The sequence below is a fragment of the Choloepus didactylus genome, chromosome 8, assembly GCF_015220235.1.
Source record: "Choloepus didactylus isolate mChoDid1 chromosome 8, mChoDid1.pri, whole genome shotgun sequence".
NCBI lineage: Eukaryota > Metazoa > Chordata > Mammalia > Pilosa > Megalonychidae > Choloepus > Choloepus didactylus.
Genome location: NC_051314.1, coordinates 67,860,186 through 67,875,847, shown reverse-complemented (window position 1 = coordinate 67,875,847; position 15,662 = coordinate 67,860,186). Strand labels below are relative to the sequence as shown.

Here is a 15,662-nt window from a genome sequence, read left to right as displayed (position 1 = left end):
GTGGGAGTTCTCGCCATGCTCCAATAGCACATTCAGCTGTAATTCTTAACGAGAAAGGCTTAAGATCTAATTGATCACTAGGGTCAGCAAATTGACTAGAACCAGTCAACATATCCCATGTAATACCACTTCTGTTTTTTTTAAGCTCCACCGCTCTCTGGGAACATTTATCATGGAAATTCGATAGCCATAGTAAAAAATCTCCCCTTGATAGACAAGATTTAGCGATCTGTGTCCAGTTATATGGAAGCATGAGAGAGGCAGCAAATTGATCTAGAAGAGTAAGTGTATAATAAGAGGAGGCACCATAAACTTGACAAGCATGTTTTAGCTCTTTTAAAAGTTTCAAAGATAAGGGACTGTATTCAGGGAAATCATCATCCGAAAAACGAACTGGAAAGCAAAAATTCAGACACTCCTCTCCTTTTTCACGAGCTATCATAACTGCCTTTTGCAAAGGAATCTTTCTAGACTTTTGCTTTAACGCTATAGAAACAGGGAAATGTGAAGAGGGTTCAAGTTTTTCAAAATAGCCTGGCGGGGGAACATGTAAAGGAAACTTGAGCCGAGAGGGAAGACGTGTTGAAGTGTTACCATGTTCATCAGTAGCTATGAAAGCAGTATTGTTTCAAGGGCTGTCCCTGCAAAGTAAGCTCTTTCAGCATAGCCTGAGCTGAATCAGTTGGGGGTGCTGAAGGTGTGAGCGGGGGATTAGTGGAAATACAGCAATCAACCTCATCTGGGGATAAATTTTCCAGCGACCCGCAATCATGCTGCAATGCAGCATCGTCCAATGTTTGTGATGGCGGTGGTGCAGGAGGAGTTGCATGAAAACTGCCATATGTGGAGGTTTTATCAGTCTCTATGGGTGCATGAGAAGGGGAAGAGAGAGAATTCAGCAGAGGGAAAGGGTCACCATCAGTAAACGGTGGACGTTCAGACTCTGGCTCAGGATCTAATGCATCTCTAATAATGTTCCATAATGCAAAAGCATCGATAGGAACGTTAGTTGGACCATAAAGGCGATACTGCTTCTTCATTTGCATTCCTACTTTAGCCCATGTCTCAAGACTTACAGTTCCTTCCTCGGGGAACCACGGACAACACTCCTGCACAATATGTAAAAACTTAGAAAGCTGTGTTTTGGTGACTACACAGCCCCGTCACTTTAGTAGCTGAAGCAAAATTTCTACAAAGAGTCCTCTGTCTTTAGACCCAGTGTGGCCCATACTTCTCAAGTTCTGAGGGGATTACTCACCCGTCCTTGCTCCAGTGTCTCCGCGGAGGGGCTCGCGAAACCCTGAGTGAGAAACCTGTCCAGCTTGTCGCTCTTCCTAAAACGAAAATGTGTTCTGACTACCTTTCAGGCCCTCAGTCGGTAGAGCATGAGACTCTTAATCTCAGGGTCGTGGGTTCGAGCCCCACGTTGGGCGCCGCTTGCCGAGGGCTGGCCTAACCCTCAGCAACGGTCAGGGTCCTAACAGGGGAGCTGGAGTCGGCGAAGAAACCAGACAGACACCTTGTTGTGTCTGGGTACGAAGATGAAATCTCCGACCAAGCAGAGCATCAGAGCTTTTTTATAATTTTCTGTAACATACGCACTAGCATTCAGGCAAGCAATACTAGAATAGTTTGGCTAAATTTCAGACATTATTTATTCTTACACAGTGATCAATGGGCTAGCAGGGCAGATTCCTTGAAGTGTAGCAAGACACAGTGTTTGGGCACAGGCATAACAGTTCCTATTATTGAGTATCAAGCAACCTATAACTATTCTTTGTGTTCATGTTTTAGAGTCTGTTAATCATTACCTTTTTGTTTCTTCTAGCTAACTCTTTCACAGCTTGGGAAGGGGGATTTCTGCCTAGTTGACAGATGGCCAGTGGGCGTGAGCAGAAAGGGTGACCTAATGTCTTCTAAGAAAGGAGCAGGCATTTTCACTTACGCTGAAGCTAATGCAGGGTAAGCCGCTGGCTTAGTAATGTAGCTAGGTGTGGGAGCATTCCACCACCACAGAGCCCAAAAGATGCTAAATGAGAAAGAGAGGCAGTATGAATATAAGAAACATATAAGAAACAGCATAAGAAACAAATTCCTTTTAGGCAGGAGTCGTAGGTGCTACTCGATGCTCCGCCTTGCGGAACAGTCACCACGACACGTACTGAAGGCCCAGGGACCGTGCCACTAGGCCGACTGCCGGGTGCTGAATTGGCTGCCCACACATTTTATTTGGTAAGTATTAGTCAGCAGATTTTTGGCTGCCCACACATTTTATTTGGTAAGTATTAGTCAGCAGATTTTTATAGCTTAGAGGAACCATTTCCATTTTTTTAATACAAATTAATTGCAGTAGTTTGAAAACACACTCTTTTTGTGCATTTTTATTATTGTTATATTACTGATATTGATTCATTCTGTAGTGATGCGCTGGTAGGGCAAAAATGAAATAATAGTCATTTAAAATAAAAACAAAATATTTTAGCCCCCATTAAGACAGACATTATGATTATTTAGCAGGCTCTGCCCTGAGATTTAAATAATGACTGCTTAGAGCCTCCTCAGAGATTGCATTTTTCTGTCTAAAAGAGATGGTGCTGTTTTAATCAATTGTATGGGAGTTGTGGTGATGTCTCCTCCTAAATCTTTTCTATACCATTTGAAATTGTAACAATTAATATACAGATGATGCAAGCCAGTAAGTAAAATTTACTATTCTGGCTTATAGATAAATTTAGGATGAAATAAAAATGTTGAAGCAAGAGTTGTTTCGTGTAGATATTTTAAAGTGCTTGCCTATATGTCATCTAAATTGATAAACTACTAAAAAGTATTATGCACCGAAATGTGATGAATTATTTTGTTGTTATCATCATCTTCATTAGAAATGTCTCAAAAACTGATAATTCATGGAATTGTGATATAACTGTGTACCTTTTTTATATAAAGTTATACTGAGATATAGTTATCATGCCATACAAGTCACCCATTTAAAGTATATAACCCAGTGTAACCATCACCAGTATCAATTTAAGAACATTTTCATAACCCTAAAAAGAAATCTTTTATCTACCAACAGTCATTCCCAATCCTCCCCCAATTCCCCCAGTGCTAGGCAACCACTAATCTACTTTTCTGTCTCTATAGGTCTGTCTGTTCTAGGCATTTCATATAAATGGAATCATACAGTATGTGTTCTTTTGTGGCTTTACCTAATATTTTTTTTGAGCTTTAACCATAATTTAGCATATATTAGTACTTCTGTCATCCTTGTTATTGTTGAGTAATATTCCATGGTATGGATATGCCATTTTTTATCTGTTCATCAGTTAATGGACATTTGGCTTGTTTCTGTCTTTTGGTTATTATGAATAATGCTGCTATGAACATTCATGTACAAGTTTTTGTGTAGATATATGTTCTCATTTTTCTTGGGTATATTCCTAGGAGAAGAATTTTGGGGTCATATGGTAATTCTATGTTTAACCATTTGAGAAACTCCAGACTGTTTTTCAGTGTGGCTGCACCATGTTACATTCTCACCAGTGTGTATGAAGAGTCCAGTTACTCTGCATCCTCACCAACACTTGTTATTTTATGATTCTTTGATTACAGCCATCCAAGAGAGTGGGAAGTGGTATCTCATTGTGGTTTTTGATTTGCATTTCCCTGATAGCTATTGATGTTGAGCTTCTTTTCATGCACTTATTTGCCATTTATGTATCTCTTTGGAGAAGTCTTTTGCCCAATTTTTAATTGAGTTTTTGTCTTTTTATTATTGAGTTGCAAGGTCTCTTTATATATTTTAGATAAAGTCCCTTATCATATATATAATTTGAAAATATTTTCTTCCATTCTGTGGGTTGTCTTTTCACTTTCTTGATGGTTGCAGCTGAATATCTTGTAATCTATTCATCCTTTGGGGCGTTATGCTGTCTGAGAAGCTTCCACACGCTCTGGGTCAGTTCCCTCTCCTTTTACTATAGCTTTCTGGTGTATTTCTCTATTACAGAATTGAACATAGTTTATTGAAATTTTCATTTTAGGATTTTGTCTTCCCTACCAGAAGGAGCTGTGTCTTACAAATCGTTGCATCTCCAATGTCTATGGTCCTGCCTAACACAAAGTAGGAGCTCAATAATTGTTTATTCAACTAAACTAAAATGAACCTGGAGTCTGAAAAAAAAATGATCAAGGTCAATATTAACCCAAGAAAGTTAATAGAAAGGACTATTGAGATTGTCCTTAAAGAAACTGGAGGTTGGAGGGAAGCTGCAGTCCCTTCTACCAAAATACGGCTCAGTATTTTCTGGAAATCACCTCTTGATGTTATGTTTCCCCAGTTCCAGCCCTAATGATTCTGAATACACATGATGACAGTCAGCAGACCCATGGTGGGATTCACAGAGTATGGAGCCCAGTGCAGCTTTCATTTTACTCATTTATTCATTTATTTCACAGTCTTTTAAATTTTTCAGTGCCCCTATAAGGTTAGCTCAAAGGTAGTGAAGTTGAATTAATACAGTTTCCCCGTAGTGGGGAGCAGGGGACATGACATCCTGTGGCTCTGGAGTGGTATAACGAATCCAAATATTTTCTCTTCCTAACAAGCTTTTCCTTGTGGTAGTTCTTTTTTCTTGACTTTTTTTTCTTATGATCCTTTTTTTTAAAAAAAAAAAAATTGTCCTAAATTTCTCTAAATTAAAGAGGTAATTGCATTGATTCTCCTCCATTGTTTGGAGCACATTTTGTTTTCTCACGATGATACTCTCATTCTGTCCCTCTACATTATCACTATCACTGAAAATGCTGCAAGGATCCTATTTTGATTGCAGAATTACAGATAACACGAAGTAACGGTTACTCTCCTTAAAGGAGGATAAAGCTTCAATTGTCTAAATACAATCCTTCTTCTCAGAACTTCCTACTTCTTGATTTTAAAACCCTGATTGAAGCAAGCAAGAGAACATTTAAGAATGAGTTCCAAGCAGGAAGCCATATAATTTTTGTCTACCTCTACTGAGAGTTGTAAGTAAAAATTCTGGTGTGTACGCTCTTGGCCACTTTTATTTCTTATTTGGCACTAAGGCACCCCCCTTTTTTTTTTAAGAGAGAAAACTACTTGACAGTGTAAAACGATTGATTTATTTTCTCTAGCACAGTAAGATGTGCTAAAATTATTTCATCTTAAAAGACTTACTGGAATTCCTGAATGAGAAACATCCCACCCTTGGTTTTTTTCCCCTTCTTTATGAAACAAAAATAGCTCTGTATCTGTCGGGGAAAGAGTTTGGCAGACATGCTGATTATAGTACTGTATTGAAAAACACTTAACTGTGATTGACTAAAAACCAGATGCTGTTCGTGGTAGTTAAAAGCCTATATTATGTGTTCACTTTGGTGTCCACCACACTTCTATGAGAGTAATAGGGTCTCCCATCTAAAGGTGGAGAAACCAGGAGAAGACACTGAGAAACGCTTCCCTCTCTTCTCCCAGGGCTTGCCAGAAACAGTGTTGCCTGAAACATGACCTTATTGAGAGCACAAGCCTTGTTTCAGTAGTTACTGTTTTGTTTTGTTTTGTTTTTGCTGAATATAAGCCTGGCACACTATCGGTACTCAAAACATGTTGGATGGATGGAAGGAGGGTGGGAAATGAGCAAATAGACCAACAGACCTGGGTTAGAAGGGGTCCCAGCTGTGCCACTTACTGGCTGGGGTCCTTAGTATTTAGTCTCCTTCAACCTCAGTTTCTTCTTTATAAAATGGAGATAATACTAATACTTAACTCAATAGGATATAGAATAGTTAAGCAATGGATTATTATTAGCTATTATTAAATCAGGCAGATTTCCTGACTCTCCATTCAGAACTTGACCATCTTACTGCTGAGGAGCCTGATTAAACGTGGTCATATTTATGCATATATTTTGTCAGCTCTGTCCTCTATTGGAGAGGAATAATAGGAAGAAATTGAGGAGGTGGTTGTTGATTTCTACTGTCTCCACTGAAATTTATTTAGCCCTCACTATTATGGAATATGCACTGACATTAGGAAAGATGAAATAAAGAAGTTTTCCACTATAAATATTCTTATCTTTGGAGGTTAGCCCTGGATCTTAGAACACACACAAATCCATAGTTAGTAGATACTGTATCTCACTTTCCAAAACACATTTTATTGTTACAGTCATTTACAAATATTTTTGCATGATGCATTTTTGCTTTTGTGCTTTTGCTGATTCTAACTGACTAACCTTCACTTTCCCAATGTATTAAAATTATCAAAGGATTCTTTCAGGATTATGTGTGTCGGTAAGGCTGTTTGTCTGAACAACGTGTAAAAAGTGAAGGCCATGTGAAGAGGCCTTGATGTGAACAAAATAATAAAGTAGAGTCTTGGGATTGTCCTGTGATGAATGGATTATTTGGAAATAGAAGTTATTTTTAAGCAAGCATCCTTATAAACCCTGAAGCTGTGTGTTTTACAAACTAGAAATTTATGCACTAAATAAAAATTACCAGATATCGGTCTCTGTATATGCCAACTGAGAAATTGTGTAGTGGTTTGGAATTCTGGAAAAAAAGATGTTTTTTCTTTGCCATTCAAACTCAAAAGGGATAGTTGAGGTAAAATACTGTTGAAAAAGATTACAATGTACTCAGTTACCCAACTATATCACATTACGAATTGCTATCTGAAAGACATTTTTTTCCCTTATGTTCGTAGCATTGCAAGCATAACCCATATTTCTATTCTAATTTATTGCTTTGTTTCCTGAGGCCTCTCTTATTATTTCAAAGGGTCAGAAGATACCTTGTGTAACAACCCAACTTGGGCATAGCAGTTTAATAGAAGTCCAATGCAAAACTAAATATGATAGGATTCACTATTTTTATCTTGCACATACACGCACACCTCTGTAATTTTCGTGAAATCACTTAAATGTATTCTCTTCTTTCCTTAGAAATTCGAGCTCAACTAGTAGAGCAACAAAAATGCCTGGAGCAGCAAACAGAGATGCGAGTTCAGCTTCTCCAGGACCTGCAAGATTTCTTCCGAAAAAAAGCTGAAATTGAGACAGAATATTCTCGGAACCTAGAGAAGTTAGCAGAAAGGTTCATGGCAAAAACAAGAAGTACTAAAGATCATCAGCAGTACAAGTAAGAGAGACAACTCAAATTCGCCTTCCAAGGTGATAGCCTACCTTTTTACCATCTTTATTGGTTTTATATGTTTCTATTTTTGTCTGAGAAGTTATTGATTGGCATATCCCCATGTATAAAAGCAAACCTCTGCATTTATAATTTATGGGCAGCAATTTACTATATTTTAGGCTAGTGGTATCCTCTTAACATTTCTCTTTCCAATAAATATATATTTATTGACAACTTCAGATACAGGAATAAAAGGTGTTTGTAAAATTCTTGCTATAGGAAACTGGGAGTTGATATCTGTTACATGCAGATATTTGAAAGTGCAAATTTAAAAAGCTGCTTCTTCAAGCAAAAACCTTACTCAGGATTTCTGTACTGATCCTTTAAGAAAATAAGGGCTGCTTAAGTTTAGGCTCTGCCATCATGTTTGTGGTCATTGCAATTGAGACTGACTTAAAACAAGGGTCTTTGGTAAATCTCATATATGAACATAATTAAAACTTTACATTAATTAATTCTACTTCTTTCTTTAGAAAAATACATACATGGTTTTCAATAATGAAAGTTACTTCTCTCTATCTGGAGACAGACATGTAAGCAGGTAACTCCAGGGTTAAGTGAATACCATGGACAGAGTGGAATTTCGTCTGGAGGAGTGGAGAAGGTGATTGCATGAACTAGCAATACTGGAAGTGTTGAGAAATAGACCCATTTAGGAGAAATTAAAAAGGTGGTACAGATTCATTTTTGGAAATGCAGCAGACTGGGTAATCTGAAAAATACTTCTACCACAAAACTGGAAATACTGGTTAAAAATAACAGACATCCTTTTAAATATATAACTGAACTCATAGGAAAGTAAGGGAAATTTCCAGGGGCCAAAAATGGAAAAGGGAACTGAAAAACTTAAGTGGCAACTGTATCTACTCTTTAGTTCCACGTGGGGACAGGAGATGAGGCCTGTGTAAGGTAGAGAGTTGGGAGCAAGGGTTTCCCCACACCTACCCCCATTGCATGCAGTTAGGAATGGAGGGTCTACTGTTCCAATAAAAAGGTAAACCACCTGCATGGGGAGACAACAAGGAGGCCTATCTGCTCACCCTGGACTCCAGAGTGGAGGGAGCTGTGAGGAAGTGTGTCCTTGCCTTCACCAGTGCTTTCAGTTCCATTTTACCCTGTCTATGGCCTGGAATCCTACACAAAAAGGAGAGGAGGAACTATCTATGGGATGCTTTTGCAGAAGCAAATACAGAATTGTTTATAGGAATCCATTCTCAGCTTGGAATAAGGAATATCTTGTTTTTTTTTGGATGACTGTCACCTCTAGTGTTGATCCAGCATAGAAATACATCTTAGTGAGGATTCCCAGGGTGAACGTATGTCAAATGTACTTGTTAGAGACTGGGCTGGAAAGATCAGACTGGAGTCAGTACAATATTCACATTTATACTAACTGTCCTTTGCTAAAAACAATTGCAAATAAGAAGACAGCTTGTTCATACATTCTGTAAATATTTTTGAGTTCCTTCTTATGTTTTCTGTGCTTGGTAGTCATTTATGAACAGAAAACACGGAAGGGCCCATGCACATTAGTCTGACCCCTTAGTGGATCAGATGTCCCTTTTTGCCTCTCCTGGTTGTTTGGTAGTTTTCATCAAAAGATAAGCATCTTGGAATTTTCTTTGACTTAAGAAACTTGATTACAAAATATGGGACTGAAGATAAGATGGATAGTAAGTCTATGGAACGAGTAAAGCAGGATTAGGAAAGTCTCAAAGACAGACTTTTTAATTAAAGCGTCAGACAGACCTGGGTTTGACTACTTACTCCACTGTGTAACTTGGGCCAAGTTACTTAATGTCTCTGAGCTTTGGTTTCCTAACTTGTAAAATGAGATTTTTATGGCCATTAAATGAGAAACATGAAAAAAAAATCCTTGCTATGATAGCTAGCTGTCACAGGGTATGCACTCAATATTCCTTCTCCCCTTCATCAAAAAAATCTTCTCTAGTTAGCATTGTAACATCAGTGATCATGTAAGTGTTCTGTACAGCTTTGGAACACTCATTCTTTGAATAGTTCTTGGCATAAAGGTGGTACTGCAAAGTGGAAACACCAGGACTTGGATCAGCCTTCCTGGGCTCAAACACTGTCTATGACACTAGCTTTGGTCTTTAATAAATCACTGTACCTTGCTGACCTTCAGTCCTCTCATTGATAGATGCCTTAAATGGTAGTTGTGAAGATGGAGTAAACGTAACATCTGTAAAGTCTTTACAATAACCCATGGATAAAAATAGCTAATTTTATAGCACTTATGTACCCAAGCATTATTGTAAGCATTAAAAACTATATATTAAGTCAAATAATCCTGTGAGATGGGTACTGTTATTTTACCCATTCTACATATGAAGCAACTAAGGCTCAGAGAGGTTAAAATAATTTGCTCAAGATCATATCACCAGTAAGTGGTAGACTTGGGATTTAAAACTAGACAGTCTAGCTCCGGAATCCATGCTGTTAACCTCTTTACTACTTCTTGCAGTAGGTTCTTAGCAAATGAGAGCGCCTATCCTTATAATTGATATTATTATTATTAGGTTGATAATAATAATTAATGTTTATTCAATGAATGAAATAACATGTAAAGCCTACTTTGGGCAGGGCACTGAGGATACAAAGAAGTATGAAATGTTCTCAGAGAATTTATAGGCAATTTGAGCATAAAGGATACACATAAAAGCTAACATAATAAGGTGACATTTTCCTCCACTGATAGCAGAAAGGCCCCAGATGACCCAAGAATGACTGCCCCTTGCCTGATGGCTTTAAGAAAAACAGGGGGTTCCCTAGATGGGGGGTGTGACTGTTAGCTTGCCAGTGGGGAGACCTCTCTCTTAGGTGCAAGTACTCAGACCCTAGATTAGGAGATTCTTCCCTCACACCCAATCTTGCTTCTTGCTTCCGTCCTCTGCTTCCTTTTCTAGAATTTTCACTTGCTGTAGTGTTAAATCCTGAGTCTGAGAGACTTCATGGCAGAAAGACCTGACTTAATTACTCTTTCCTAACTATTCAGGAGTCAAGTTACCATGAATAATAGGAGGAGAACATGTCTGATTGAATGGAGTTTGTGTTCCAGAGTTAGGATAAACATTCTGCCCTGCTTTACCGTTTTATAGTTTTTAATGTAAAAGCAAAACAAAAAACTTTGTTCTTTGTGTTTTTCTTTGTTGTTGTTGTTTTTGTTTTTTGGGGGGAAGTAGTAACATCTCGGTGTCACTGTTTTTGTTTAGAGTTTCTTCTCTAAGATTTTTTTCAAAGTCTCCTTTTGTGGTTCCTGTTCGCTTTTAACTTTATTATCTAAAATAAAACAAGAAGCAGTTACAAATCTGAACTAGTTTGATGAGTTTAAATAGAACATGTGAGAAATCGTAAGCCAGCAAATTTCTTGGTTCTGTTCACGAGACTTGAGACAATGCTATCAAGTTCTGATTCCCGGGAACACTTTTTGGAGTCTGGAGGTTATATATCAGGGAATTAATAAATAACCCTCAAATTTATGTCCCTTGGAAAGCATAGCTAGCCAAATTTTTTTCCAACAACTAGACTGAACATTCAAAGCGGACTTTGTGCCCAGTGGCAAACCACAGTCTCTCTGTGAGACAGTAGTCAATAGGTTTTTATGTAAACATAAATTGCTTTCTTCAATGAGGTGTTTAAAGCCAGGGACCTGCCTGAGCACTGGGTAAGTTAAAGTCCCATGCCCTTGTCAGGAGTGTGGGTTTTGACTGGTGTTCTTGATCCAAGTTTTTCCTTCCAAGCCTGGGGATTTGCTGGCTTTGTGCCATCCACAGCCCGGAAGACCGTTCTGCTGGCCACTGAGTATCTTGGTATGAGAAACACCCAGAGTCAGAAAGAACAGCAATAAAATGTGTCTGTTGTGGCTCCTTAGTTTGCCTTGGTTACTTTACTCAACCGATGCGGGCAGCTTTGAAATTAGTGGTCATTCTGTCTTTCTTCATTTCTTAGGAAAGACCAGAACCTCTTGTCTCCAGTGAACTGCTGGTATTTACTCCTGAACCAAGTGAGGAGAGAAAGCAAAGACCATGCAACCTTGAGCGACATCTATCTGAACAATGTGATTATGCGGTTCATGCAGATAGGTGAAGATTCCACCAGGATGTTTAAAAAGGTAAACACCATAATTCTGCCATATTGTGCTTCCTTTTCATTGCTTTACCTATTACCAGGACTGAGAACAGTGCCTGGTATCAATTAAGTACTCAATAAATGTTAGGTAAAAAGCCGATGAATATTTTAAAGACAGAAAATAAAAAGTTAAACCTGAGCAGGCATGCAAATAGAGTTGTAAATCACTAAATCTGTGATCTGTCAGCAGAAATTTTGAAAATAAAATGTATCTGTGAATTGTATCTCCGTCCCTGGGAACAGACTGCCCACAGTTACGAAAAAATCAGACCAGAAAGAAAAGGCCTAGATTCTGTGTTTGAGGCTCACACATAGTCAGAGATTGTGAAAAACAAGATAACCAATTACATGTGCTGCTTTCTCAGGAAAAATGTTATCTTTATTCTTATTCCCACCAGACCAACAGAAGATGCTGTAAGACAGCCCCAGGAAAAAATTCCACAGGACACAGAAATCTGGCTCCTTACACACCAGAGAGCTTCCTCAAACCCAAAGCCATTAAAAAATGGGAACTTGATTTTTAAGACTCATCACTGTTACTAGTCTCAGCAGCTCTCAGCAATTTTTTGTTGTTGTTTGCACATTGTTGTTGAGAACAGTAACAAAATTGGACTGTTTCCTAGGTAGAGAATGCACCTACTTATTCAGTTTTTATGTTTGTAGGACAAGGATTTCCCCCGCCCACCCTCTACCTCCCCCTCCCCCCAGCTTTGTAGTAGTAGTGTTTGGTGCTTACTCCAATACCTGCAGTTCTATTCAGTAAATAATCTTTAGTTTCAGAAAGTGGGGGGAAAACACACTGGATTAATGGCATATTTATGTTTTCAAGGGGCCCCTTAACACAGAGATGTAGTATTAAACAGGCCAGCTGGAAAACTTCTTGGTCACATTTGATGTATCCACATTAGATTTGATTTCTGATCTAGAAATGGAATTTAGCAAACTCTAAGTTATCTTTTGCTCTATTAAATAGAAAAAAAAATGTTTCAAACAAAGCAGAAGTTCTAAAAATTGGAAAGTAAGGATCATATTAAGTTGATTAGGTTTAGAGATGTCATATGTATCTTAAATGGTAGGAATTTTTTTTTTTACATAGTTTAGACTGAGCCACATAAGTGACATGATTTTCTTGTATGTCAGCCCTTTTATCTAAGGCCTCATTCAGTTTAACAGGTTCAACAACATCTGAGTAAAAGACAGTGTTAGGTGCTGAAAAGGCTGCATAGATGAAGAAAACTAGTCCTTGTGCTCAAGGAGGACACAATTTATCCAAATTTGGAAGATACCATATGATCCTCCCAGTTGTAGAGGTGCTGACATTCCTTCAGCCAGGATTTCTGGAACCAGCACCGTGATGGAAGTCATCTATTTATCCGTTCAACCAAACATCTTTATAATGCCTGGCTGGGGAGGCAGAGTTAAAAGAGATGCCCCTGCCTGCAAGGAACCCATTACAATAATTAACAGTCACCACTGCACAGCCCATTGTAGAACCTTGAAGGCTAGAGTAACCCAACCTCTAGGGGTCTGGAAATTCCCCAGAGAAGAGAGAACACAAACTGCAACTTGCAGCATATTAGAGAGCATAATGTGTTCAGGGGAAGCGAAGAGTTTGATGTGACGACAAAGGGTTTCATGGGAGTGAGTGATGGGATATAAGGCAAGAAAAGGTGGCCATATAAAGAAGGGACTTAACATGTCTTGCTAAGACGTAAGAATTTGTATCTCGTGACTCAAAGTCAAGGGCTTGGTAAAGTTGATCAAAACTTAAGCTGAGAGTCAAATGGACTTGGATTTGAATCCCAGCTCTTCCTCTTATTTGCTATGTGATATTGGGAGATAATTCAACTTGTCTTCATTTGCTTCCCCCCTTATCCATAAAATAAAAGGGTTAATATTAATTCTTTGTGTCCTAGGTTGTATTCCCAGGAAAACAGACTCTGAAGCAGAGATGTACATGTGGGAGATTTACTGGGGAATGCCCACTACTTTCTCCAAGGGGGTGAGGGAGGCAGGTTTGGGCTGAGGAGGAAGCTGATTCTATAGGAGTCCTGAGCCAAGATGGCTTAAAGAGGCCTAGCCTTTGTATTCCAGTCATTGGATTTGGGCTGCTCTTGGGGAGGGGGTAAGTAATCTTGGGGTGACACAGCTCCATTTGGTGGAGGATAATTCCCAAAGGTAATCCTGAGGACAATTCCCAGACACACACACACACACACACCTGCTTGTTTGTTACCTAGAAGTTTTCTGGGGCTCATAGAATCACATTCCTTGCAAACTGCCTGTTTACACAGGGATGCTGATTACTTTGGCATTTAGAGGGGGAAACCCTCCAAGCTTCTTGAGTAGTCTTCTCATTCCTAGTCATTGCTGACCAACTGGAAAATTAGCAGTCATTACTATTACAGGTATCAGATTCTACCTTCTTCACATAAACATGTCAGATTATAGACCTTACCTTTCCATTCATGTCATTGGTGGAAAAAGAAAGAACAAGAGGGGCAGAGGGCTAAAGTGAGAGCCTGGAGCTTATTGAAGAACCAGACCAGCCCATTAGACACATTTGCTTTCTGAAAGAACGGGAAGCCAGAATCGTATCTACGAAGTCCAAAGTACTTCTTGTCTATTTAGATTAGAAAGCAAGACTAGTCTCTTCTGCTTTTTTTTTTTTTTAATCTCACCAACTCCCTCTTCTGCAGCTCTTCTTCCTTTGTCATGGTTCCAGAAGGCTATTTGCTATCAGAATTGAAAGAAATTATCAGAGTCATTCTGAAATAACCTTTAGAAACTTCCATGGAGTCCTTGGTGAACATAATGCATGTCCTTCTTGGGAGAGATATTTCAAAAATATCCCCACATTTGTATGGAGATTCAGATAGTTGCTGGGAGCTTGACAGTCTTAGCCTTTTAAACACCTATAATTCAGTTTATTAGTGACAGAAGCCTTGTACTCAGACTGTTCTGTGATACACTGAGTTTGGAGCAGATAATCCTAGGAATGCTGTTGCATTGAAATGAGTATAATAATCAAGAAGACACTTGTAGGAAACTTAATCCCATGCATAGATATAGGGAATAGCTTCAAGACTTTAAATTTAAATCACATTAGAACCATTTATAAAAGTATCCAGTTGTTAAGCTCAACAGAAATTTTTCAGCAGGTAGAAAAAAATGAAGCTTTTTAAAACAATCGTCAGTTATCTAAACATTGATTATTTTAGATTTAGGCCTTGGAGCTTTAAAATTAAGCTTATTGGTCAAATTAACATAGCAATTCAGCTTTTAGTCTCTGAAATCAGATATTTAGGGTATGAATCACTTTTAGTAGTTGTGTGGACCTGGGAGTATTTCTAAACCTCTCAAGCGTCAGTTCCTGCATCTATAAAGTAGGTATACTAACCTATTTCATATACTTGTTTGGAGGATTCATGAGTCACATACGGAAAGCCACTTGCCAGTGTTTGGATTTCTTATTAAGTCCTAAGTAACTTTTACCTACTATTTTAGTTTCTTAGGCTGCTTAAGCGAATACCATGAAATGGGTTGGGTTGAACAATGGGAATTTATTCCCTCATGGTTTTGAGGTTAGGAAAAATCCAAATCAAGGTATCATCAAGATGCTTTCTCCCTGGAGACTGGCATTCTGGGGCTGGCTGCCGGGGATCCTTTGTCTTTAGCTTGTCACATGGCAAGGCACATGGTGGCCTCTTCTGGCCTCTTCATTCTCTACCATGTTCCATTGAATTTCAGCTTCTTGCTTCTGGCTGGCTTTCTCTTCCTATGTATGAATTTCATCCTGCTTCTAAAGGACTCCAGTAATAGGATTAAGACCCATCCTGATTGAGGTGGGACATTCCGTAACTGAAATAACCTCATCAAAAGGTCCTACTTACAATGGGTTCACATCCACAGGAATGGATTAGGTTTAAGAACATGTTTTCCTGAAATACATACAGCTTCAAACCAGTTACTATCATTTTTATTTATGTTGTAAACACTTATTCCATTTACCTGCAATAATCATGTAATCTGAGATTACATGAGGCATTGTATTAAATGCATCCTCATTCTAAAGAGATTTTATGGCACAACTGTGTGATAATCACATGCAGATCATCAAATTTTATTTGTATATCATTTATTATGAAGTCCCAAACCATATTTGTAAGTGGGCTCAGAAATGACCTCACATGTCATTGCGTATTGCCAAATTAAAATTTTGTCCTCAATTTCAACATTTAATGGAAAATCAGAGAATAACCAAGTGAATCCTAGTGTTGGTTAACACTCCATGCCTC

At 38.5% G+C, this 15,662-nt stretch overlaps 1 protein-coding gene across 6 annotated transcripts in view; it reads left to right on the top strand.

The window, feature by feature from the left end:
* SRGAP1 (SLIT-ROBO Rho GTPase activating protein 1) overlaps positions 1-15,662 on the top strand; it is a 313,329-nt gene that overhangs the window by 162,314 nt on the left and 135,353 nt on the right. For 4 of the 6 annotated variants that reach the window (XR_005218600.1, XM_037848384.1, XM_037848383.1 and 1 more), the window contains exons 2-3: positions 6,966-7,161; positions 11,185-11,347. Coding sequence is in view for 5 of the 6 variants with exons in the window: in XM_037848384.1 (XP_037704312.1) it covers positions 6,966-7,161; positions 11,185-11,347 (359 nt within the window). In the remaining variant the exon portion in view is untranslated. Of the gene's footprint in view, positions 1-1,973; positions 2,233-6,965; positions 7,162-10,813; positions 10,901-11,184; positions 11,348-15,662 lie in introns of those variants that run through there. The other 2 variants (XM_037848385.1, XM_037848386.1) reach the window with 2 other exon arrangements.